General features: G+C 39.7%; 1 protein-coding gene across 1 annotated transcript; it reads left to right on the top strand.

Moving 5' to 3' along the window:
* The first annotated feature begins 409 nt into the window (after window positions 1-409).
* On the top strand, window positions 410-26,803 carry LOC148791589 (wall-associated receptor kinase 5-like). Its single transcript, XM_088887156.1, has 5 exons — window positions 410-561; window positions 5,367-6,233; window positions 16,543-17,424; window positions 18,294-18,458; window positions 25,437-26,803. Exons 2-5 carry the CDS (start codon window positions 5,627-5,629, stop codon window positions 26,645-26,647), a joined length of 2,865 nt encoding a protein of 954 aa, XP_088743282.1. The 5' UTR covers window positions 410-561; window positions 5,367-5,626; the 3' UTR covers window positions 26,648-26,803.

The following is a 26,803-nucleotide window of genomic DNA, read 5'->3' as shown; positions in this document are numbered from 1 at the left end:
TTGTGAAACCACTTTAATAAAAACATTTTTATAAAGTACTTCTATAAAAATGTTTTTATAAAAATACTTTTATAAAGTTCAACTAGGGATTATTTTATAAGTGGTATTCTAAAATTCAACATAGATAATTTTGGAAGAAAATAATTAAATAAATGCTTATTGTGCAAGCACTTAGAAAAAAACTAGAAATTTTGGCTTAAAAAACTAACCCCTCATATTTAAAATAAATACTTATTTTGAGCTTATTTCCTATATACCAATAAGTACTTAATAATGTGGTCCAATCCCAAATAAGTATTTATTTCAAATGAACACTTATTTTTAAACACTCCCAAACCTCTAAAAGAGCAGAATTTAGTTTAAGAATTAGATCTTAATTTAATTTATATGCATGCGTAGTATCGGACGGGTCTAATCCAAACAAGACATGTGAGAAAGCAAACAGCAATTACGCATGTGGGAATAACACCAACTGCTACATCTCCAAAGAAAGCCCTGGATATATATGCCAATGTACCGAAGGTTTTTATGGGAATCCTTATCTTCCTGATGGATGCCAAGGTATGTCTTCACAAATTTTAATTTTTCCAGTTTTCTTCAAATTTTACAATTATTTAAGTAGGAAATGAAGGCAGGCATCTTATATTACTGCATAGACGACACCACCTATTGCTACTTTCCATAAATATGTGACCAATCCGCACTATTGGCTAGAGGGTGCCCATCGAATCTCGACCAGCTTTGCTTTCATCCCTCCAGTTTATTTGGGAAATACTTTTTCTGTGGTCTTGGGGCATGTGATACAGTGATAGGGCGTTTTTTTCTAATTTTTCTCTAAGTGCCAATTTTGTACGTTTAATTGATATTTGTGCTCAGTTTGGAAGGTACACTAAATGACCGGATCTAGTAGGTACACTAAGTGAGTATTTGATAAATATTTTGACAACTTTTAAAAGTGGGTATTAATCTTTTTCAAGGTAGGGTGAGGGTATTATAAGGGACAGGTGTCAAAAAAAGTTTCAAGTGCTCATTGAATGTGCTTACAACTTCTTGCCTATCTCATCCAAATCGGGTTAATATCCTTTTAGGTAACATTTATTAGGGTAAATGCATTCACCCAAATCTGTTTTACCATAAACCCAGCCCCTCGTAAAAAATCATTGAATCAGTTAATAACCCATTGACCAGGGTGGTTGAACCATCGACTTGTCAACCCATTCAATGGTTTTGGGCATTTTTTATTTTTAATTTTTATTGTCAAAATGGGCCATCCGTTCAAATCGAATAGTCGGACCGTCAACCTAGAAACCAGTGGCCAGAAGGGTTCCATTTTTGGCTCATTTTTTTAAATGTCAATAATTAGATGGAATAACTTTGTAGCCATAGTCATGAGAAGGGTGGACATTGCCAAGGATTCCAAAACCTTGAAAGATAAATCCAAAGTGACTTTAAACACAAAAAAATATTTGTAGTAAATCCACCAAACTAGAAAACCAATGAAAAAATCAGAAAAGCGAGTCCAAAGTTCCACTTTGGCTAAACATACATGCAATTAAAGAAAGAGACAGTAGATCGTCTTATAAGAAAATAAAAAAAATTGCACATGAAACCTAAAGAAAAAACAAAAGAGAAAAAATAAAATAGTAATAAACCCAAAACTGTTTTGGAGGATCTTGAAGAAGAAGTCCAAATATAAAAAAAAAAGTAGAAAATGAAAGAGGAACATGTTGCACACGCTCGAATAAAACCCATAGTAGAAGAAAACTTTGAATAGTGAAAATCCAAATGCATAAAAACCATGGCTTTTGAATTGTCATTGACCCGGACGGACGAACATTTCAGCTCGGGAACTGTCCAGGCAACCGGTTCAGTTGTACCCTAATCCTGGTCCTTGGCCAAAAACCATTAAATCAGTCAATGACCCATCGATCGGGGTAGTCAAACAATTGACCCATTGACCCGTTCAATGGTTTTTTGTCTTTTTTTATTTTTTTAATTAGGAACCTCCAGGCAAACAGTTCCATTTTATCCCAATCCCGGTCTTTGGCCAAAAACAACTAAATCGGTCAACAACCCATTGATCCAGGCAGTCAAATTGTTGGCTCATTGACCCGTTCAATGGTTTCGTTTTCAAGCTATATGAATCACATGCTCGAATTACATAATACATATGATACTACTTAATAGACCTCACACACTCAATTTTTTGCTTGTAATTTTTGTTGTTAAAATGGGTCATTCGTTCGAACCTGGTTGAGCTGCCATTTTTTTATTTTTTAATTGGGGATCATCCAGGCAACTGGTTTGGTTCCACCCCAATCCCGGTCCCTAGTAAAAAACTATTGAATCGATCAACAACCCATTGTCCCGAGTTGTCGAACCGTTAACCCGTTGACTCATTCAATGGTTTTTGGCAAATTTTTATCTTTTTTTTTTATTTTTGTTGTCAGAACAGGTCATCTGTTAGAATCGTCAACCTGAAAACCAGTGGTCAGAATTGTTCCGTTTTTGGGTCGTATAAGTCATACGCTCAAATGACATAACACGTATGAAACTACTTAATAGATCTCACACACTCAATTTTTTGCCTATAATTTTTGTTGTTAGAACGGGTCGTTCGTTAGAAATGGACGGTCGAACCATTGACCCAAAAACCGGTGGCTAGAAAGGTTCCGTTTTCGGATCGTATGAGTCACACGTATTATGTCAGATATAGACATATCAGCTAAGGATCTTGCATTTAAAACATATATAGACATTTACTTCCTTTCTTAAGGCTATATGCAACTGTTTCCTAAGTTGGATCAATCTAGAGCGTGGGCGCGAATAGTTTGCACAAGATTTAGAGAGTGCATTCCGCACATCTAGTGAGCATCGATATTCAACAATCAATGCAAAACCACTTTCCATAAGGCTATGTTTGATTCGAAGGAAAAGGTAGAGAAATAAAGACCGGATTGGGAAACAATAATCCAAGAGAGAATTAATTGATCTTTCTCAAAACATTCATTATAGGCTGGATTGGGAATACTGTGATCTACACTAGTTCAGGAATTTCCTTTGGTGAAGTTGCGACTAAATCATCCGCATATAAAGGCTGGATTGGGAAACAATAATCCAAGAGAGAATTAATTGATCTTTCTCAAAACATTCATTATAGGCTGGATTGGGAATACTGTGATCTACACTAGTTCAGGAATTTCCTTTGGTGAAGTTGCGACTAAATCATCCGCATAACCCTAAAACATCTAGATAACCCAAATCGACCGGTTGGTGTAGAGTGTTGGTAATATTTGAGCCCTCCAACGTAGCAGGACATCCATGCAACAGCCATGCTTATGTGAAGTTATCCCCCAATAAGTGGAGGATTCTGTTAGTAGTGAGGAATCTGGTTGCTCTCCCGACAATCTGGACAACTTGCAAGGCTACGAAATGTCAAAAGCTTTTCTACAATTTTCTTTTGTAGCTTTTATACTTTTAGAGTGTCAAAAGGGAGCTTCCGGGCCTTTTGTTTTTTTTTTTTTTCTCCGTCGTGTTTTTCCAAGTGGTGCTTTAGGTAGCCGCCTATTGTTGTTTAGGTTTGTTTTGTTGGGCCCGACCCTGAGTCTGTTGTGTTCTGGTTTGGGCCCATTTTGGGTCTCTATTTCTATGCTTCGGTAGTGGGGTTTGTATGCTTATGCAATACTTTGCTCTCTGTTTTTACATTACTTGTTCGACTATGATATTGGAAACTGGAAAGACATGATATTTGGAATAGTCCGTCGGTTACAAAAGCGCCACAGGTGAAAGGAGGGCCCATTCTGCGTTGGTGAGGTCGTTTTCTACTCTACAGAAATAGGCCATCGGTTGGTGGTAACTGGTAAGTCGTCTCCAGTGCCTGGCCTGGGACAGACTGCGTTAGTGTTTTCTACTCTAAATCTGACAATTGTGTAGTCTTTGGTTTGAATGATGTTAAAGTATATTAAAGTATACATACACTAGAGGCACCTCTTATGGAAGGATGGAAGTTAGAGTCTATCTATGTAATGTTTACTAAATTAGCTTATATAGAAAAGACTCGACACAATGAAACTAGTGATCTTTGGCATTTAAGACTTGTCATGTTGGATACAACAAGTTTAAAGTAATGATGGCAAAGTCAATATTGAAAGGCCTCCCTCAATTGGAAGTACAAACCAACACAGTATGTGTTGGATGCCAATATAGCAAGATACACCAATTGCCATATATAGAATCAAAGTTTGAAGCTAAACAGCCTTTGGAGCTCATTCACTCTGATATATTTGGATGAGTGAAGCAAGAATCAAACACCAGGATGTATAGGCATATTTCTTAAAGAAAAAATCTGAAGTATTTTCCAAGTTTATAGAATTTAAAAAGAAGGTTAAAAAAGCAGTTGGGCATAAAATTAAATTCCTACTCACTCACAATGGAAGAAAATACACATCATAAGAATTTTCTGATTATTTCAAAAAACATGGGATACGACGACAATTAACGTATCCAAACACTCCACAACAAAATAAAATAGGTGAGAGAAAGAACCAACATCTAGATGAAGTATATAGAAGCATGTTGCAAAGTAAAAATGTGTTAGGAACGTTTTTGGGCAAAAGGCATGAAGACAGCAGAACATGTCATCAATTGACTACAACAAGCACCACTTGGCTTTCTCTCACCATATGAGAAGTTATAGAATCGTCAACCCACTATAAGTCACTTTCGCGTATTTGGCTGTGTATGTTATTTTCATACCAAACCATCTATGCAACAAGTTTGACAAGAAAGCTATCCGATGTATATTCCTCGGCTATGACAACGAAAAAAAGCTATCCGAGGTATTGTGATCCAAATACCGATCATTGTTATACATCTCGAAATGCGGTATTCGATGAAGCTACATCTTGGTGTTATGATTTGCTGAATGGGAGGAATTAAAGAAGTCAACATTGACTTCTTTAGTTGGTTTACAAAACCGACATAATACTTGTTTTTATTTTCCTTCTTTTTTTATTTTCAATATTTTTTTTGTCACAAAAAAAAAAAAGAATTATATCGAGAAAACTTCTGATCAATCAATTTGTATCAAAAACGTGATAACCAATCATGTCTTATTTATCAAAATTCATGCATGGATTTTGATTGATCAAAACTCAACTTAGACAAGAAATTAGATTGGAAAATGTATTTATCAAAACCAAGCATGTCTTATTTATCATTTGCTCAAGCATGTCTTATATATCAAAATTCATGTCTTATTGCTTCTATGTTGAATATGCTCCACATAAAGTATGAAAGCAAGAAATTAGATTGGAAAATGTATTTACTATTTTCTTCATCACCTCGTCTCATAATGATGATGACAGCATTAGTGATATCGTCGGATACAAGGCCTGGGTGCCAAAGCAAATGTGGGAATGTTGGCATCCCATACCCGTTTGGCCTAGTGGGAGATGATCCAACCTGTTTCAAAAATGATGACTTCAAGTTATTCTGCAATACTGCCATCCTTCCTCCAAAATTGACGTTTTATGGCGATTATAAGAAAGATGACTATACCATTCTCCATATATCACTTGATGCTCATCAACTAACGACTTCCATTCTCGGAAGTGTCCAATGTTACATGGGTGAAGATGAAGAGCTGGTGGTTCATGCCATTAGATATTCTTTTCCAAACACATACAGACTCTCCAATACCAGAAACAGATTCATGGCAGTCGGTTGCGACATGTATGGCGAATTGGATGATTACGAGGGCTCTGTGTTCAATGTGGAATGTCGATCATCATGCTTGAACGATACAGAAGTGACAGCTAATTCATCTTGCACCGGCTATGGTTGCTGCCAGACAACCATACCAAACGATCTTAATGACTTTTATGCATTCATATGGAGCCCTAACGACTTCGCATACACATGGAGTATTAGTAGATGTGGGTTGGCTGTTCTTCTGTCCGACGACCAGGATTCATTATTTGACTCACAAGTATCACAGCTCTGGGAGATGAGAAACGATGTGGAACACCTTGTCAATGTCGGGATCAACACTTCCATAATTCTGGACTGGGCAATTCGAAACCAGAGTTGCGAGGGAGCAGAAAGAGATGTAGTTGTTGATTATGCCTGCGGGAGCAACACCTATTGCACTAACTCCACAAATGGCGTTGGATATCTTTGCAATTGCCTGCCAGGTTATCAAGGGAATCCCTATCTCCACGATGGATGCCGAGGTATGGTATTAAGTTCAAAGAATTTTTCTTCTTTTACTTTAAAATTTAAATAAGGGAATTCTTTGGATCGCCCATGTGCTCATGTCTTACAGTTTACTCTTGTAAGGATGTCAAATGATCGAGTTCTGTATGTATGGGTTTTGCAACCCAAACCCGATCTGAAGGCAATCCAACCCGACTTGACTACTTGGAATAGGTTTAACAGACCCGACCTGACCCATCCAAATAACAGTACCAGTGTTTTTAGCTAAAGGTTATATCTGTTTTTTTGTTCATGCTCAGTTTGGGAAGAGTAGAAATGTATACATGTATTTCATTGTGAGCTAGCGAGCCCATAAAGTTCATGGAGATATGGGCCTAGATCTGATGTGGTGGTACAATTGTGAGCCCATAGCGTTTTTGGGTAGCCTTCATAGGTACTATTGAGAAATTGCTTGAGGATCTCTAATTGTGGGGACTGGGGAGTGGTGGTTCATTGAAATGCCAAGGGTCCACTACTATCCAAGTTTGACATAGATGTACTAATTGCCGTATACTGTTGGAGCTAGCAAATTCCTCTCTAATGGGTTGAACTTAGTTGAGAACGGGCCCTAAAACAACAAACCCAATGTTTTCAGCCCACCATTGACTCAGCTAGTCAAATCATTCGAATTATCACCCAGTCAGGATTTTAGGTTCGTCAAGAACCATTTGATCTGGCCAATTTGACCGCTGATCCATTCGACCTGATCACTTGATTACGGGTTGCACATTTAATGTATGCAAAATTTCGGAGGCCATAACTTTGCACTCCAATGTTTGATTGTGGTGATTGTTTTTCTTTTTCTTTTTTTTTTTATTTTGGGTAATTTTTTAAGATCTATGCATTCCAAGGAGCCATACACACCTTGCCCCACAATTTTTGCAAAAGAAAAAACACTTTTTTTGGCCTCAAATTTCAATTTTTAACATTTTTTATAAATAAAAAATTAAAAACCAAATTAGAAAAACATAAATTAAATATAAAAATATATATAACGTATCTAAAATATTTTTACATTATTTATTGATAAGATATACATTTATAAACATATATGTACACACACACATATATATGACGTAACATGGCTTGAACCATTCGACCCGACTAGTTGAACCAGTGAACCATGACTTGGAGGAAAAACGGTTTGGCCTCTAGGTCAGTTTTTAAAACATTGAACAAACCAGCCCACTAAAGAACAAGAGGCATTTGGTAGAAGAGAACGTGCCTGTATAAGTTTAACATGGCTTGTAACACCTCGTGAATGTGATTGCGCTAGTCTTCTACGCATGCTGTTGCTGGACTCGCATCTTTATAACTTGGAGTTGTACCATGAATTGAAGCATCCTTTTTTGGAAAAAACAATGTAACTAGGACTTCCATTCAGCACTATAATAGGTTGTTGGTGGCTCTTCTTTTTCCTAGTTTTCTTTTGCTTCTCCTTGTAGATGTGGTGGTAAGGCTAAGTGTGGTTGTCTATGTGTTTCTATTGATAGAGAGTCATGTCTTCATTAAGATCTACACCCCCTTTTATAAAGGGAGATCCCGGGGACCTGAAAGTAAGGAGCCAAAATGGATTTTACTCCTATTTGGAAAGGGGATCTTCGATTCGGTGTTGGCTAACATAGGGACACTGTTAAGGGTTTGCCACGTGTCTTATGAGATCTTCCTAAGGCGAAGTTTCCTTTCATCCGAGAATTCTCATACTACACGTGTGTTACTTCCCTTTATGGGTCTCCTGTAATGGCATAGTGTGGCTGGCATCAGAACTAATATGACATGTCCCTATTTGATCCTATTGGATGTCCTACTACAGTTGAATTCAGTTGATAGTATTTTCGTCCATTGTAGGATTGTGATGGTTTCGAGCTAATTGTAGGTCTGTGATGAGTTATGGACCCATTGCGGTTCCACATTGGCTTGTTTATCACCTTAGATGTTTTTGTGATTCCAATTTGGTATCTTCATCACAGTTGTAGTGAGGATAGATTACATGTACTTACATTTAGGCCCTTGCTTATTAGTAAGAGTGTTCTTATCAATAAGCATTTCTGTGATTGCTGTATTTTAATATTGGCTAGAGTATTGTGATCGACACATGGGCAAAGGCTGTTTTTTGATTCATTTTTAGTTGATCGCTGATTTTTTCTTAGGTTTTGTTGTCGTGTGTGTGCTCCCAACAACTTTGGCTATTGAAGGGGGGTTTTTGCAATGTTTTGACTACGTCTTGAGAAAAGGGTGTTACTGTTGGGGTGTATGATTTTGGAGTTTGTTGCTGTTAAGGTTGCTTGACTTTTCATACTATTAGCCCCCTTCTTTCTTGATGGGAAACATTTTGTCGAGAGGTTGTTTTGGTCATGTTTGGTTTTTCAGCCCCCCCATGTCTTGACAAAATGCTTTTTGTCAGGAAACACTTCGAGTGCATTCATATATTGGCATTGTAGTTTACCCTATTGTATCTTGGTGAAGTGTGCAGCTTTTCTAATGTCTTGTGTGTATAATATTATTTTTGGACAAATCTATTTAAAGGATGGATTCCGTCCTCTTCTTTTTCTTATGCAATATTTTTTGGGAAGGATCTCTTCTATCATTCATGTAAGTGGTACCATGCTATTGTGGTTGTGTATATAGTGGGTCACAGTTAGTCACATGGTTATGTATGTTGGATGTATAACCATTGTCTCATATTCATTGCTAGTCGGTCACATGTTTTTGCGGGTGCGCCGGGCTTCATGTTTCTTCGTTCGGATTGGCTATTATGTGTTGTGGTAGCAGTTTTAAATTCGATGTTTGTGTGTGTTGCCTTTTTCTATGAATAATAATTTAAATGTGTAATGGCCGGTATGTCAACTGTATGCTAGCGAGTAGCTAGTAATCATTTGTTTTGGCTCCTTACGCCGCTGTTTGAGTTGTCAATGTGAATGGGACTACTATAAAGGGTACTATTCGCTTCAAACTTTGTCTTCGCATTCGCTTTGCTTCTGAAGTAGTTCTGTTTAGTTTTGATCTTCTTGTTTATTTTTCTTTCTTGCATGATTTGTCCATCTCCGGTATCAATGGCTCCTCACAAGCAGTAGAAGGTTGTGCAATCTGATTGCCCCTTCATTGATTTTGTAAGGGATGTGGACACTATGGAACTACTCCCCGAATACGAGTCAGTGAAGATTGTTGGTTGCTGGTCATGGGAAGGTTTTCTAACCTCCCATGCCTGAGTCCAAGGGGAAGGATGGCATGTTTGACGTGGTGGAGGTGAATGAGGTTGCATGTTTTTATGGTCATTTGAAGCACACTATTTACTTCAGTTGTTCTAAACTAAGCACTGATGCTTCTAGGTCCTTAATAAATTTCACAACATGGACTCTTTTCCTCCTAGAAAACCCCATGTACTATTGGTTGCTCCAGAGTGCCAGGTTATTAAGATTTGTGGACTATTTCTTGGACCTTTCAGATAGAGATGGGGTGGATTATATGTTTCCACTCTTGTCCCATTGGTGTTGCCGGACACATACGTTCATAGGTGCATTCAGTGAGTTCAGTGTCACTGTTGATGACATGGCTGTTCTGCTTGCATTACCGTTGGGTGGTGCCATTTCAGCCCACCATCCTCAATACGCCAAGTTCATTCCCAATATCCTGACCGATCTATATACAAAGTTGGGGAAGAGCTCAACATTTACAAGGCACAGGTAGATGAATCGACTGCCTGGGGGAAATGGCCCCTCAAAACCTAGATTGGTTTCTGGTTTGAAAGCACGGGACCAATAGATTTTATGGCCAGAAAGATAGATAGTCAAGGTCATTTCGCAACATTTATTCTCTATGTTGTGTCATGGTTTTTTTTTCTTGGGAACCCTAACTGTGGCCTTAATACCATCCTGGTTCCTCTTGCGGTTGTTCCAGTTGGTGGTCATCAGCTCTCATTGGCTTCGATGTTTCTTGGATATTTATATGTCCAGATGGATGATATTATTCATTAAACCATGGACTCTAGCTATAAGTGTTGCTTATCATATGTGTTTTCCCCTTTTATGTTAATGTTCATTTGCAAGCACTTGTAGCTAAGCGTCACTCCTTAGTGATTGTCACAGTTATCTGTTATTATCGCTACGTTAGAGGGTGATAGTTATGAGGATGTGTCACTAGACATTTGTCGTGGGATGAGGTGTCTCAATGCTAAGAGAGAGAAGTGGTTTGGCATTGGTGAGATAGAGTAGAAGTTTGCTTCTCTAGAGAATTTTGTTTCTCGTTCATATGCTCAACATGTCTGCCATGCCTTTCTACATTGGAGTGAGTGTTCCTAAGGGTAGCGATCAATAGTGTGTAGTGGATGTCGATAACCCTATCATTTGGGCTGCTCAATTGTATCTTAGATCCCAAAGTGGCTAGAGAATCAACATATCTATTCTTGGCCCGATTCTGGTCTTCGTAGGTTATCTCCAAGTCTTTGGTCAATTTTTGGATCAATGTTCTATATGACAAGATTGTCAATTCTTTTACTGTGGTGTGACCCCTCATTTGTCCAATTACTATCGTGGAATCTCCTATGAATTTTACTTTCTTTCCTTTGGAATCCCTTGCTATTGTTAGACCCATCACCGGTGCTTCATATTCTGTGATATTGTGGGAGTAGGGGAATTGCAATTTGAGGGAGTAGCCTGAAGTCTATCTGGTAGGCGAAGACAATATACCTCTGGTTCCTGTAGAGGAATTGGAACTACTGCCATCGAATGTTATAACCCATCCTGCCTTCTCTACTGCCGCAATGAGGGGGAGGTCTTTGGGTATCTCTTCAAAGATGGGGAAATCATCACTAGTAGGAAAAGCAACTAGGAGGTTTGCGACTGCTTGACACTTTATCACTCTAGTTTGGATGTATTCGATACTATACTCAATCAGCTTCATCATTCATTCGACCAATCTTCTAGAGAGTAGGGATCTATCAATGAAGTACCTGATTTATCACACTTTTATGTAGTAAAGACTAATGCTAGACACTATTGTTCCATGTGTAAGTAGATGTTCTCTGTTGGTTTCAAAGTTCTACTCGCATAATAGATGGGCCACTCGACTTTTTCGTCATTCTCTTAGGCTACCAAACAGCCTATGGCTTCTAAGTTAGATGTTATGTATATCCTGAATTCTCGACCACCATTTGGATGGGAAATGGTTAGGGCTTTGGGTAGTGATCTCGACTACCAAATCATGATTCAGCCACTAGTGATAGCTACACCATCTTCTTCCATGCTTTCCCTTCTCGAGGTCGACTCCTGCTAGTGGTGGTTGTAGGTTGATTACAAGATCTTCCATGAGCTTGCTCATGATCGTCACTTCATTATTGGTGTAGGGGAATGGAGGGGGTGTTGGCAATGGGCCATTTCATCATATTTGGTTGTCATCAAGATAGTAATGCCCTTGGCTGGTTTCTCTAGTATTTCGGGGTCTATGATCGATGACATATGTCTCATTGTTAGTGTACTATAGCTCTGATGAAGCTAGCCATGATCCCAGGGTGGTGATAGTCTGTGCTATTCTCTCAATGCAATTTTAGAGTTGGTCGAATGTTTCAATCTCAATGTTCTCGATCTCAATCCTACATTTTGGGTCTGCGATCGATGACATATGTCTTGTTCTTAGCATACTGTGGCCCTAATGAAGCTAGCCGTGATTCCAGGGTGGTGACAATCTTTGTTGTTCTCTCAACACATTTCTAGAGTTGATTGAATGTTTCAATCTTGATATTTTCGATCCCAATCCTACATGTTGGGTGCATCCCCTGGATGCATTGCTCCACGAAGCCCATTTGTGTTGCGTGCTCTTCGAAGACCAAGTGTGTCAGTTTTTGAAATCGTATGACATATGCCAATAGGTCTTCCCCATCGTCAACCTCTACTTGAGGGTGAACCACTTAGATAAGAACTTCTTGGCTAACTCATCCCATGAGTCGATGCTCCCTACCGTCAGGTTGACAAACCACGAGTATGTTGGCCTCGTCAAGGATTTAGAGAATTCTCGAACCTTTAGGTCTTCATCGAAAGAGAACACTCCTAGTGCATCTTCAAACTTGTTGGTGTGTTCCTGTGGGCTCCTCTTTTGCCCATCGTATTGTGGCCACTATTGCAAAGGAACATAACCAGAGGAATATGTTCCGACTCTCTTCCACCAAGCCTTGGGCGTACTCCCATATCTCCATTCGACTGATGGGTGCCTCCACCGTCGCACTACTTGGTTGGACTACACAAGGTTGTTCAACAACAGAGAAGCAGGTCCTCTATGCCATGTATGGTGTGGCTGCAAGATTGCTTTCGGATGGATGTTCTGTTGCTCTAGGGTTTAGACTCCCAAGATAGCCTACGGGGACGGGTGCAGAAGGGCTAATAGGAGTGAATGGGGAGTGTTCAATCACTATCGTTTTTTGTAGGAGTAATTGTAGGATGCCTCTCATTTCAGCTTGCATCTGTTCTGACAATCAAAACTCGTACACGTTGTTGGCCAAGATCTCAATATCAGCCTGGTCGACAGTTTCCTGGCCAGTCTATTCCTCAACTCCTGTGTTAGTGTTGTCAAGGTTGTTGGACTGTTCCTATGGGATTGGGGAAAGGTTAATTCTGTGAGCAGTTATCTCCATGATCAAGAACATAACTAGAGATTCTAATATAGATGTAGTGGTAAAGCTAAGTATGGTGGTCTCCTTGAAAGGCGAAGGGAGGCTAGGAACATGGGTAGGCTATGAGCTTCTATTGACAGAGAGTCATGTCTTCATTATGATCTGAACCCCCTCCGATAAAGGGAGATCCCAAGCTCCTGAAAGGAATGAGCCAATAAGGATTTGACTCCTATTTGGAAAGGGGATCTTTGATTCGGTGTCGACTGACAAGGGAGCACTGCTAGGGGTTTGCCATCTATCTTATGAGATCTTTCTAAGACGAAGTTTTCTTTTGTCTGAGGATTCTCATACTACATGTGTGTTACTTCCCTTAACAAGTTTGCTGTAGTGACATGGCACGGGTGGCATCAGAACTAATCTAACATGTTCCTGTTTGATCCTAATGGATGTCCTACTATTAGTGAATTTAGTTGATAGTGTTTTCATCCATTGCATTACTGTGATAGTTTTGAGCTCATCGCTGTTCTATGGCGAGCTATAGATCCGTTGTGGGTCCGCATCAGCTTGTGTGTCATCCTGGATGTTTTTGTGATTCCAATTTGGTATCTTCATTAAAATCACAGTGAGGATAGACAATATGTACTTATACTACTCATTAGGGTTGTTATTGGATCCATAAAATCAATTTGGACATATTGGATGAATCAACAATGGATGGACCAGCAAGACTTATTGAATTGGATCACTCTAGAGTCCAGATTTTATCGTTCAAAGTATCTATTTGATCGAATTGAACCTAGTCCAATTGTAATAAGTTTATATTGGATTGGGTTGGATTGAGCTAATATATGGTTCATTGATAGAAGTTAAAAGTATGGGTGTCAATGGACTAGGTTTGAGTTACAATTAATCTTAATTTAAACAAATTTGAACAGATTGGACGGTCTAAACATTGAATTAAACCGATCCAAAATTGTCCAAAATAATCATTGGATTGGATTGAACCTGCTCCATTTATAATGAATTCACATTGGACTAGATTGGATTGGACCAAATCTAGTCCAATTGACACCCCTACTCTTGAGTGCTTCAGATTGCATAAGAGAGTTATTTTCAACTCTAAGTCTGCCTTGTGTGGGAGTGGTATACATTTGATAATGGCTCGACCGAGATTTAATGACATTGGACGTCATTAAATGGGAGAGGCTCGACCGAGATTGTAATGCCTGCTATTAAGGCTTTGGATTAAGCTACGGCCAAACAATGAAGATATTCATTGGGATCAATGAGATTGCCATTTTAAGTGTGTCACGAGCTGTCAGCTGGTGTTGAGGGAGATTTTAAATCCGAATTCGTGGAGTGCAATCTAAAAATCCCATAAATGAAATGATAACATACTCGTATCTCATTAATTTACTTTCGTATGGTCTCATTAGCCATCTGAATTTTTAATTTTCTCTTAATCTGAAAAATCAACAGCTTGTAATTTAAAAACATTAATTTGTATGCATAGAATTGGACGGATCAAATGCGAACAGGACATGTGAAAAAGAAAGCAGAAATTACTCATGCGGGGAGAACACCAACTGCTCTATCACCAACAGCAGCCTTGGATATAGTTGCCAATGCATGCAAGGCTATCATGGGAATCCTTACCTCCCCCATGGATGCCAAGGTATGACTTTGTTTTCATTAACTTTTGATGAAGAAAGCTTCACCGAATATATTTGCTCAATGGCTTATCCCGTAATGAGTTTATGGAAATTAATATATATTTTGTTGTGTATTGCTTTTATGCTTAATTTGTTCAACTTGAATGAAAAAAGGAAATTAAAATGAGAAATGTATTCCTTGTTTCCCTAACCTCCTCTTACTACATGGAGCTGACGATGACGATGATGACTCGATAACAGCAACTTTGGCGATGCCAGATACAAGGCCTGGCTGCCAAAGCAAATGTGGGAATGTTAGCATCCCATACCCGTTTGGCCTAGTGGGAGATGATCCAACCTGTTTCAAAAATGATGACTTCAAGTTATTCTGCGACACTGCTGTCCTTCCTCCAAAATTGACGTTTTATGGCGATTATGAGGGAGATGAGCATACCATTCTCCATATATCACTTGATGCTCATCAACTAACGACTTCCATTCTCGGAAGCGTCAGATGTTACACGGGTGCACATTATAAACTGGAGGGCTATGACATTAGTTATTCTTTTCCAAACACATACAGGCTCTCCAATACCAGAAACAGATTCATGGCAGTCGGTTGCGACACGTATGCCTACTTGTATGATTACGAGGACTCTGTGTTCTATGTGGAATGTCGATCATCGTGCTTGAACGATACAAAAGTGACAGCTGGTTCATCTTGCGGTGGTTTTGGTTGCTGCCAGACAACCATACCAAACGATCTTAAATACTTTGAAGCAAGCACAAGGAGCCTTAACGACTTCGAATACACATGGAACATTAGTAGATGTGGGTTGGCTGTTCTTATGTCCGACGCCCAGGATTCATTTGAGTCACAAGTTTCACATCTCTGGGACATAAGAAACAATGTTGAATACCTTCTTAACGTTGGGATCAACACTTCCATAGTACTGGACTGGGCAATTCGAAACCAGAGTTGCGAGGAAACACAAAGAGACGTGGCTGGGTATGCCTGTGGGAGTAACACCTATTGCACCAACTCCTCAAATGGCGCTGGATATCTTTGCAATTGCCTGCCAGGTTATCAAGGGAATCCCTATCTACACGATGGATGCCGAGGTATGGTATTAAGTTCAAAGAATTTATCTTCTTTTACTTTAAAATTCAAATACAAATATTAAAATTATGAAAGTAGCATGATAAATGCCTTGCTGTTTTGTGTCACATGGAACGGGTTCTATACGGGTTTTGTTCGACCTAAACCCGATCCTATGCGCAATAACACGACTTGACTAGTTGGAATAGGTTCACCAAACCCGACCTGACCCATCCAAATAATAATATATACCAGCATTATTTTTGGGTACGTAGTGGTAGACGGGTCAATTGCTGCCAAGAGCAAGACATGTGAGAAGGCATCTATCAACTATGCATGCGGGAAGAACACCGACTGCTCCAACTCTACCAACAATGGTGGATACATCTGTCATTGTATGGAAGGTTATCATGGGAATCCTTATCTCTCCAATGGATGCAAAGGTATGTGGTCATTTATAACAATTCCCTGTAAGAGAAATGTAGTACAATTGGAGTAATTAGACTTGCTCTTGATTACACCATCTGATACTACAAGAAATAGAGGGGCCATATATTCAGTTTAAACTGCCAGCTGTCGACATCTGAAAAACTTCTAATCAGTTAATTGGAATCGTAAATTTAATTTTTCCTATATCATATCTTTTTCTATATCATAGCTAATTAGGTGTTATTTATTGGCCAAAACTTTTTCTTTATCATATCTTTTCGTTTCCACTTAGACAAATTTAATTTTTTCATTTTGTAAAAAATACATACTCAACAGTTAAGTTTTGATCTCCATCCTTATCCACCTCTCTTCACGGAAAATGGAAAATTCAGGGCCATTCAAACCGGTAACCGGACCCCTAACCGGTTCGGTTTTAAAAACTAAGGCTTTAACCGTGTTACTTTACCTTGTCTCATAACAACTTGTGATGATGACAATTGCAACAGTCATTCCAACATCTCCAGAGACAAAGCTAGGTTGTCAAAGCAAATGCGGAAATGTCAGCATTCCGTACCCGTTTGGCCTCGTTGGAGATGATCCAAGCTGTTATAGAGATGAATTCAAGTTGTTGTGCAATACAGCCACTGACCATCTGCAACTGATGATGTATGGCCCTGACAGATATGAGTATAGTGACAAAATTGTGTTGAACATATCACTAGATGGCGAATTAACTTTCTCCTACTGGGCTGCTGTCGAATGTGATATGGGGGAGAACCGAGACTCCGAACGGTACGCAGTCTATACCAAAATTCCAAAGGAATATAGATTGTCCAACTCCCGGAACAAACTTACGGCTATTGGTTGTAACACATATGGCGTCATGGCTGATGAGTACCCCCTATATTACCTCCCCACAAAGTTGTACGCCGAATGCGTTTCATTTTGTGGCTATGACACAGAGGTGACAAATGTACATTGTAATGGCACCGGATGCTGCCAGAAGGAGATACCTGAGGATCTTGATTCATTTGATATATCAGTTGACATTTACAAGAATGAATCTACAACAGCCTACACTTGGAATATGAGCAAATGCAGCATGGCCTTTCTGTCTGACAAAGACTGGTTTAACTCAAGTGCTTCTAATATATGGAATTCAAGAAATGAAGTGGACAAGCTTGTAAACGTTGGGTTCAGAACTCCAATAGTACTTGACTGGGCAATTCGAAGCAATACTTCTTGCGAGGAAGCACTACAAGTGACCAGCACCGACTATGCTTGCGGGGACAACACCAATTGCATAACCTCCACAAATGGTCCGGGTTATCTTTGCCAGTGTAAGCAAGGTTTTCAAGGGAATCCTTATCTCCCCAACGGCTGCCAAGGTACGGATTCATTATATTCTTTTTTTATTCGTCAGTATTTATATTTAGATATAGAGACAAGTTACAACCTTAGGATCAATTGTCGGGTGCATAAACTACCACTGGCCTAGCCCAAAATTACATACACGAATCATAAATTTAAGTCATCAAATGTGATATTATTTCCATTAGTTTCTAATGATCTGAACTAGAATCGAATATTTGCCCTTTGATAAAATTATGTCACACGTCCCACAAATGTACCAAAATTTGAATAACTAGGTTGGGTTTGATTAGTGATATAATAGGCTAATCTCTGGCATAGGTTTCGTTCAATCTCAGCATAGATGTTCCGACTGGATTCGATTGCAACTGAGCTAATAATTTTTTTTAAAAAAAAGTAAAATTTAATAAAAAATAAAGAAAACTCTCAACAAATTAAACAACAAAACAGAGCCAAAGCCCAAAGCAAGCACTACTCTAACAAAATAAAAAGATGGGCTGAAACCCCAACAGCTCACCGTACCAGAAACAACCCTTAGCTTTCGGAACCTTTTAAACCATCTCATTAAAACTTTTCTGTTTGAGAGCATCGAGGCCTTATCTCAACTATACTGTATCAGTTACATGAGTGCTGTTAATCCTTAAATCATTTTTTCTACCTCTAGCCATACCCAGGACCTAGTTCTTGCTAGCATAAATTTCATTATTACTCCATTCTCTCTAAATATAAGTTTACATTTCATTACCATTGGTTAATCTGTGGTTTGAGAAAGCCATTGCAATAATGACTCATTTCTTCTAACTTCTGATATTTTCAGATTTGTTGTAAAATTTACAACACTTAAATATTTGAGCTAATGCTTTGTTTATTATCGTTCTTTTGCCAGATGTAAACGAATGTAATGATCCAAAAGGAAATCCTTGCATAGGATCTTGCTTTAATACAATTGGATCATACAATTGCCCATGTCCAAAGGGTACGCATGGTGATGGTAGGAAAGATGGGCAAGGTTGCAAGAAAGCTTTAACTGTAATTAAGGTCATCATCCTAGGTAATGCTCTTGTCCTTATGCAATTTTCTGCAGGCATGCAGTAGCAAGTTTCTCGCTTCTGTAGTTACATTTTGAACTTTGAACACACAACACCACCTTAACTGCAACTTTTCACATGATAAAATAACATGTTTTTTTTGCTATCCATTTAAAAGAAAATGAGTTCTTATGTTTTACAAGCTGACTACAAACGATAATAAATTTCTTTTTTCTAGATTAGAGGGTTGGGAGTGAATTAGAAATGTTATTACTTCGAAATCTATTTCACATTTAAACAATATTTTAGCTAGCAAAACAGCACCGGTTCTCAATATTGATCCCACTAATAAATTTTAATTTTCTTAACAAAAAAAATATTGATCCCATTACTTTTTTCACAATGAATATAATGCTGAACATCACCTAGCTAGGAGTGCTTCAATTCACATGAAGAATGGATTTCGCAAACTCATCATATGGGATCTATTATATATTTGGCAATAAAAGAGAATTGATATCCAACTAATCCCTACTATATACAGACCATAAAACGTTAGACTGATGCACCATTTTTTCCAAATACCCATTATACCATTTATAAATTATTTTATATATAAAGTTATTGTAATTACCCTGTTTTAACTTGACAAAGCCTCCTCTAATGATTATCTTCTAAAGTTTTTGTTGAGTGAAAATAGGGTTATTTTAGTAATTGTGTATGTAAAGTAGTTTATAAAAGGGTAGAATGGGTATTTGAAAAAAATTGTGCATTTCCATCTAGGAAGGTGATGGAAGGGAGGATTTTGTCAAATTTTTCAAAAATTTAGGGGAGGTATTTGTTAAAATGAAGCTATAGGGGAGGTTTTTATGATTGTTAGAAGCTTTAGGGGAGGGTCTTATATTTTACCCAACAAACAATACTGAAGTTGAGAGTGATTAAGGGTCATAAGTGCATATAACATGCACAACCAAATGCACAAAGAAAAGAATAGTCTAGTGGTGACCCAAAAGTCACTGCCATGATGGTTTCATGTTAAGAATATGTTTAGTTAGGCAAGCAATTGATGGTAAAAACAACATACTCAAAGGCATCATACAAGCGGTTTCACAGAATAGATGCTCTTACCCATCATGGTCAAACCTATCTCAACAATGAAAATAGGATTTGTAATGAGTAATACTAGTTGATGCTGCTCAATCCGAGGTGATGCACGAATTGAGGAGAGCAACCAGATAGTCTTTGCCAATAGGGCAGTAATTTGATGTTGCTCAATTCGAGGTGATGCACGAACTGAGGAGAGCAACCAGATAGTCCTTTCAAATAGGGCGGTACCGAGCTACAAGGATGTGTCTATGCTTCAAGACCTGTGATCAAGAAAGGAGAAGTCAGAGGCTCGAAGAGCTATCCCCAAGTAGATACTCCGCTGCTCAAGTCAGTAGGACGTGGTAAATGGTCAGGCCGAGTAATAAGGGTGCTGGTCCGAGCTAAGTAGTAGTATGGGTTTTAGAAGTTGGGTCCCTTACCTTGAGTATGCACTACCTTCTAATAGCTGTGGACCTGTGTCCTGGTCGGATTGGGATCCCGAGGTTATCAGGATGGGGTAAACTGCCGAGTTATTCAGGATAAAATCCTAATCCCCGTGGAGTTGTCTTCCTTACTCCTCTTTATTCGTAGTTACGCTTATCTGCGCCATGAGTAGATGACGTAGCTGAGGGGATATGATGGGTACCCATAGTAATAGCATAGTCTAGCCTAGGCCGCAAAACGAGTGCATGCTGTGGTTTGGCTGAGCTATGCTGATGTGGCTAGAATGATTGGGTGATGACTAGGCAGCCACATGTCTCTCTGGAGCAGCTTAGCCATGATCCAAACACCACTCCCCCAATTCTAAAGTCGAGGCATAAGGTGTTCTGCCAAGGTGTAGCATGGCAAGACGCCTTGTTCCTCGGTTGAGGAACTCCAAGTCGAAGTCTAGTTGAAGTTTGGTTGCATTTGGTCCACTTGATCTTCCTCGATGTTTGCCATGATGTGAGGTCTGCCCAATGTAGGCTGTGGCTGGGGAGTCCTTCAATCGTCGGCTGCAGAACTTCAAGAATTCTAACTTTGGAATCCAATCACCAACCTCAGATTGAGTAGCATCAGAGTGGCACCGTCTGTGGGAAATGCACAAAAAGCCTTTCTTGAAAATCATTCATTCCTCGCCATGCAATCAAGATGCCCAAGAACTAGTTTGAATGATTAACAGGTCGATCCCCATCTCGAGAATCTCAGAATCGCAAGCCCTCCGCATCAAGAAATTCCACAACCTCCAGCCACGGTTGATCCTATACAGTTCCAAGCAATGCAAGAGAGTTGATAAGATCTTTGAGATGATGCAAACACTATGATGCATGGCACCGCCCAGTCGGGTTGTCCCCCCTCATGCCCCGACATGTACAAAGGATGATCCTCATCCCAAGGACCCCAAAACACGTCGACCGAAAAGGAGGGGAGTGTGGTCCAAGTGTGAGAAGCAAGGCATAGTAAAGTTCCACCTCCACAGCTCGCTCCCACAAGCCCGACAACCATACATAGCCGCACTACATTGTCATGTTACACGACCACACTACACAGTTGCGCTACATAGCCATGCTACACAATCGCGCTACACCGTCGGGCTACATAGCCATGCTACACCATTGCACTACATTGCCATGCTACACAACTACACTACACAGTCACGCTACACAGCCACACTATACCGCTGTGCTACACAGCCGCACTACACCACTGCACTACACTGTCGCGCTACATAGCTGCACTACACAGTCATGCTACACAGTTGCACTACACTACACAACCATGCTACACAACCGTGCTACACATCCAACTGATCGACGCATGCCTGACACATTGCACACACATCATCTAGGCCACACAAAAAATGTCACACAACACAGGTAGCGCAGCATTGAATCAGCTGACCTACCAATGGGCATGGCATGAAGCTCAGTAGTGAATCACTGACTAAGAAAACTGACTTAACCGATCTATAATGGCTTGAGCCCTTAATGCATAGCTAGTAGCTAGCTTGGCAGTGTATAGCCGAACATCTGACTCAGCTGATCAACGACCAGAGCCCAAATCAAAGAAGATTTCTCCCGTCTCTGAGGCAAGGGGGTGGTCATCATACTCCGTACTTTGGTGACAAAACGTCACAGAGCCACCTTAACAACGGCTGGCCCACAAAGTGCCCCAAAGGCTCTCGAGACCAGAAACTGAGCACCCCAAAGATGAGAGCTCAGAATACACTACGGCCACACTATCCGGAGACTAAAGATCTCGGTCAACCCTAGACCTCAACCAAGGAAAGGCCGAGGTACCAACTTGTATGTATGCACACAAGCTCAGAAGAAAACAATTTCATTAATTTAAGCCATCAATACAACCGGTTAAAGCTCGACATATCTAACTACCAAAAAAAAAAGAAGACAAGATAATTCTAAGAGCAACTCATAGCTATTAAATCCTAGGCGGAGGGGGGGGGTCGACGGGGTCGACAGCCTTAACACCAAAGCTCAGCTTTCCATCAATATCAGAAATCACCTGGCTGAAATAAGCCCCTGACTACGGAGCTCGACACACCATGGTCGAGAATCACAGTGGCCTCAACACTAAAGCTCGGCTTTCCACTGGCACTACAAAGCACCTAACCGAGCTAAGCCCTCGACTTTGGACCTTGGCACACCATGGTCGAGCATCACAGTGGCCTCAACACCGAAGCTAGGCCTCCCACTGACAATAGAAAGCACTTGGTTGAGCTAAGCCCCCGACTTCGGAGATCGGCACACCATGGTCGAGCATCACAATGGCCTCAGCACCGAAAATTTTCCTCCCACTAGCATTAGAAAGCCCTTCTGAGGCACCCGACCGAGCTAAGCCCCTGACTTTGGAGCTCAGCACACCATGGCCAAGCATCACAGTGGCCTCAACACCGTAGCTCGGCCTCCTACCGGCATTTGAAAGCCCTTCCTTGGCACCCAGCCAAGCTAAGCCCCCAACTTCGGAGCTTGGCACACCATGGCCTAAACTCACAATGGCATTGACTCCAAATCTCAGCCTCCCACTAACATCAAAAAGCCCTATGTCGACACCTGGCCAAACTAAGCCCCTAATTTCGGAGCTTGACACACCATGGCCGAGCATCATAGTGGCCTCAACACTAAAGCTCGACATCCACCGACATCAAAAAGCCCTTCATCGACACCCAAGTGAGCTAAGCCCCTAACATCAAAGCTCACAACACCATGAACGAGCATCATAGTGGCCTTCACACTAAAGCTCAGCCTCCACTAGGAATTAGAAAGCCCTTCCTCGACACCCGGCCGAGCTAAGTGACCACGCAACATTTTAGCCGAGAAACGAAGAGCCCTTCCTCGGCTCCACCAAGAATATGGACCTTGAAGCTCATCTCGACACCTCAGTACCCTGCTGAGCTACAAAACTGCACAACACTTCGGCTGAGCACTCCCCCTCCTTGGCTCCAGAACTAGGGGAGTTGTGTTCGGATTCCAAAGTTAGACTTCTTGGAGTTTTGCAGCTGACAATTGATGGACTCCCCGGCCACAACCAACATTGCATAGACCTCACATTCTGAACAACACCGAGGAACATCAAGTGGACCAGACGCTCAACCAGACTTCAACTAGACTTCGACTTGGAGTTCCTCAGTTGAGGAACAAGGAGTCCTGCCATGCTACACCTCAGCAGAACACCTCATGCCTCGACTTTAGAAATGGGGGAGTGGTGTTTGGGTCATAGCTTATCTAGTCCAGAAAGACATGTGGCTGCCTAGTCATCACCCAATCAGCCCAGCCAGATTAGCACAACTCGGCCAACTCTACAGTACACACCCATTCCACGACCTAGGTCAGGCTACGCTATTACTGTGGTCCCCCATCTTATCTCCTCAACCATGTCATTTACCCGTGGCATGGATAAGCGTAACTACAATTAAAGATGAGTAAGGAAGATAACTCACCAAGGATTAAGACTCTATCCCGAATACCTTGGTAGCTAACCTCATCCCAATAACCCCAAGAGCCCAATCTGACCAGGACATGGGTTTGCAACTATCAGAAGGTAGTTCGTGCTCAAGGTAAGGAGACCAACTTCTAACACCCATACTACTACTTAGCTCAGACCAGCACCCTTATTGCTTGGCCCGACTATCAACCACCTCCAACTGACTTGGGCATCAGAGTATCTACCCGGGAATAGCTCCTCGGGCTTCTAACTTCTCCTTTCTTGATCACATGTCTTGAAGCGTGGCTTCGTCCTTGTAGCTCAGTACCGCCCTTTTGGTAAGAACAATGTGGTTGCTCTCCTCAATTCGTGCATCACCTCGGATTGAGCAGCATCACTAGTTGAATGAAAGAGCCCAAGTAAAGGTTGATGCTTTGTACCACCATTAGTTTAACAAATTTTCAACTTGATTTTTCAAATTGAATAAAAGATTAGGTGTTTAAGATTTACTTTTCATTGGGAAAAATCCAAATGAACTTAGGCTCGATTTGGAAAGAGTAAAAATGCAAATATGTACCACGCAAATACATATAAAATAATATAAAATATAAGGTTTTTCACCTACACATTTGCATTTGTACTCTTTGCAAACTGGGCCTTAGTAAAAAATCCACAAAAAGAATGTAATATCTGTAACTTTCAATGGTGACATAAAGAAGAGGGGTCCCTAAACATTGAAGTGCAGTAACCCAACTGAACAAGTAAAAGAGAATGGAAAGTTATGACTCATGCCAAGAGGGCATGATCTACAAATAGAGAACTTATTTGAAACTAGTAGCTAAGACTTAGAAAGCACAAAAGATGTCATATGATGGCTAGGATGGCCTAGCCATTTCTGCCAAATAGTAATGCCAACGCATTTTCTAACCATAGTGGAAGCAAGATTCAATGGCCTACTATAGATACAAACCTCCTTAATGGGACCTAATTCTCTCTATCATATTGTAACTATAGGGTGGGAAGTAAATGACCATCAAATAAGTGAATGTGAATGACATAGGGATATTCCATGCTAATAAATAAATTCATAGCCCCATTATGAGAGGTGCAGGACTCATGTATTCATTATTGGCGTGGAAAATTATCATCAGTAGATCATTGAACAACCATCACATTCAGCTAATCCTTCCTCATTCCAAACACCCTGCTAAATAAAGTCATTTTGAGTTTATTTCATCCCATTCAACAAAAAGGTGGGAAACAAATTTAGTCATAGAACTAAAAAAACCCTAGGTAGATAACACTATACTTTTCTGTTATTATTCTAAATGTGAAGGAGTGTTAGGAAGTAGAGAATATAATTAATTGTTTTCACATGCCTTTCTTATGAAACAAGAAGTAAATATAAACTACCCACATGCATTAGAAATATAAACAACAAATATTCTATGATTGATCTAGTGAATAATTTCCCTATCTAAATAGTTGATGTGTAGTGAGGGTGTTGCACTTGTCAAATTGCTTTTTGTTGGAGGTAGATGCCTTCCTTTTGGAATCTTATGACTTTCATACCATTTACATAGGAATCTTAAGTTGTTTTCTTTCGGTGCTCTTGATTACCTCTTTTTCTTAGCAGGACTACTCTAATCTATGATGTTGTATCGGCACTTTTCTTACTATTTCTTTTTAATGATCTAATTGTAATATGAGTATTTATGAATGAAGTTTGTCTTTTTAAGCTTTATGTAGAAAGGGTCTTCAAGAAAAAGTTGCCTCTTGGTATTACCTTTATACATTATAGAACCACTTAAGCTTTAATAAACAAGATTCTTAGCTCACCACTCTATATCTACATGCATACATGACGTGTGTGTGATCAAAAACTTATAAACAAATTTAACACATGGGATTTTCTACATTAAAATCTTCTATTTGTTGGTTTCCTCTTATTTATTATGTTATTCTTAACGAATTATCTTCCATGGACCATGCAGGTGTATGTTGTGTATGTTTAGGTATGGTGTTACTTCTATCCAGTTATTGGTTGTACCATGTTTTGAAGAAAAGACAAATAAAGAAACAAAAAGAAAAATTCTATAAAAGAAATGGTGGTTTGTTATTGGAACAACAAATTTCATCAAAACAAGGCAATGTCGAAAAAATAAAAGTCTTTACAGCAGATGAATTAGCAAAGGCAACTGATCAATATAATGAAAATCTAATTCTTGGTCAAGGGGGACAAGGTACAGTTTATAAAGGTATGCTATCAGATGGAAGAATTGTGGCAATCAAGAAATCCAAGATAGAGGATGAAAGTCAACTTGGACAATTCATCAATGAGGTTGTCATACTTTCCCAAATCAACCATAGGAATGTGGTTAAATTGTTGGGTTGTTGTTTAGAGACAGAAATTCCTCTATTAGTTTATGAATTCATCTCTGGTGAAACTCTTTTCTACAATATTCATTATCAAAATGAGGATTTCTTATTAACATGGGACAATCGCTTAAGAATTGCCACAGAAGTTGCAGGAGCAATTGCTTACTTACATTCGGCAGCTTCAATACCAATTTACCACAGAGACGTAAAATCTTCAAACATCCTCTTAGATGACAAAGGTAGGGCTAAGGTGTCTGATTTTGGGACTTCAAGATCAATTGCAATTGATAAGACTCACTTAACCACTATGGTACAAGGGACCTTTGGATATTTAGATCCTGAATATTTTCAGTCAAGTCATTTCACGGACAAAAGTGATGTTTATAGCTTTGGGGTTGTTCTTGTGGAGCTCCTAACAGGGGAGAAGCCAATTTCTTTTACTAGACCATTAGAAGGGAGAAACATTGTGACTTATTTTATTTCTGCAATAATGGAGAACCATCTTTTTGAAATTCTTGATGCACAAGTCTTAAAAGACGGTAGAGAGTATGAACTCCAAAAGGTTGCCAACATTGCAAAGAGATGCTTGAGTTTAAATGGAAAGGAAAGGCCAACAATGAAAGAAGTTGCATTGGAGCTCGAGGGATTGAGGAGGTCTGAAGGATATTCTCATGTTGAACGAAACATTCAAGAGGTTGAATGCATCATAGATAAACCTGTGGGCCTTCGAGATACATGTTCAACTTCAACAAGATGCAAAAGTCTGGAGAACAGTTTCAAAACACAAGTTGATGAGCAACTACTACTGCATAATCCATCCCTGTAGTCATCTTTACTAAGATATAGATATTAAGGATATTCAACTTCAGTTGTTGTATTCTAAAGAGTATTGCATTTGTTTTGTATGTCCTCTCTCAACTTATCTATACCCATATGTCCTTATTACTTCACCATAGGTGTGTTTTATACCATTTAGCTGTAT

This window comes from Nelumbo nucifera, chromosome 5, assembly GCF_055504915.1.
Source record: "Nelumbo nucifera cultivar China Antique chromosome 5, China Antique-T2T, whole genome shotgun sequence".
Lineage (NCBI taxonomy): Eukaryota > Viridiplantae > Streptophyta > Magnoliopsida > Proteales > Nelumbonaceae > Nelumbo > Nelumbo nucifera.
This window is presented reverse-complemented; position numbering and strand designations above follow the sequence as displayed.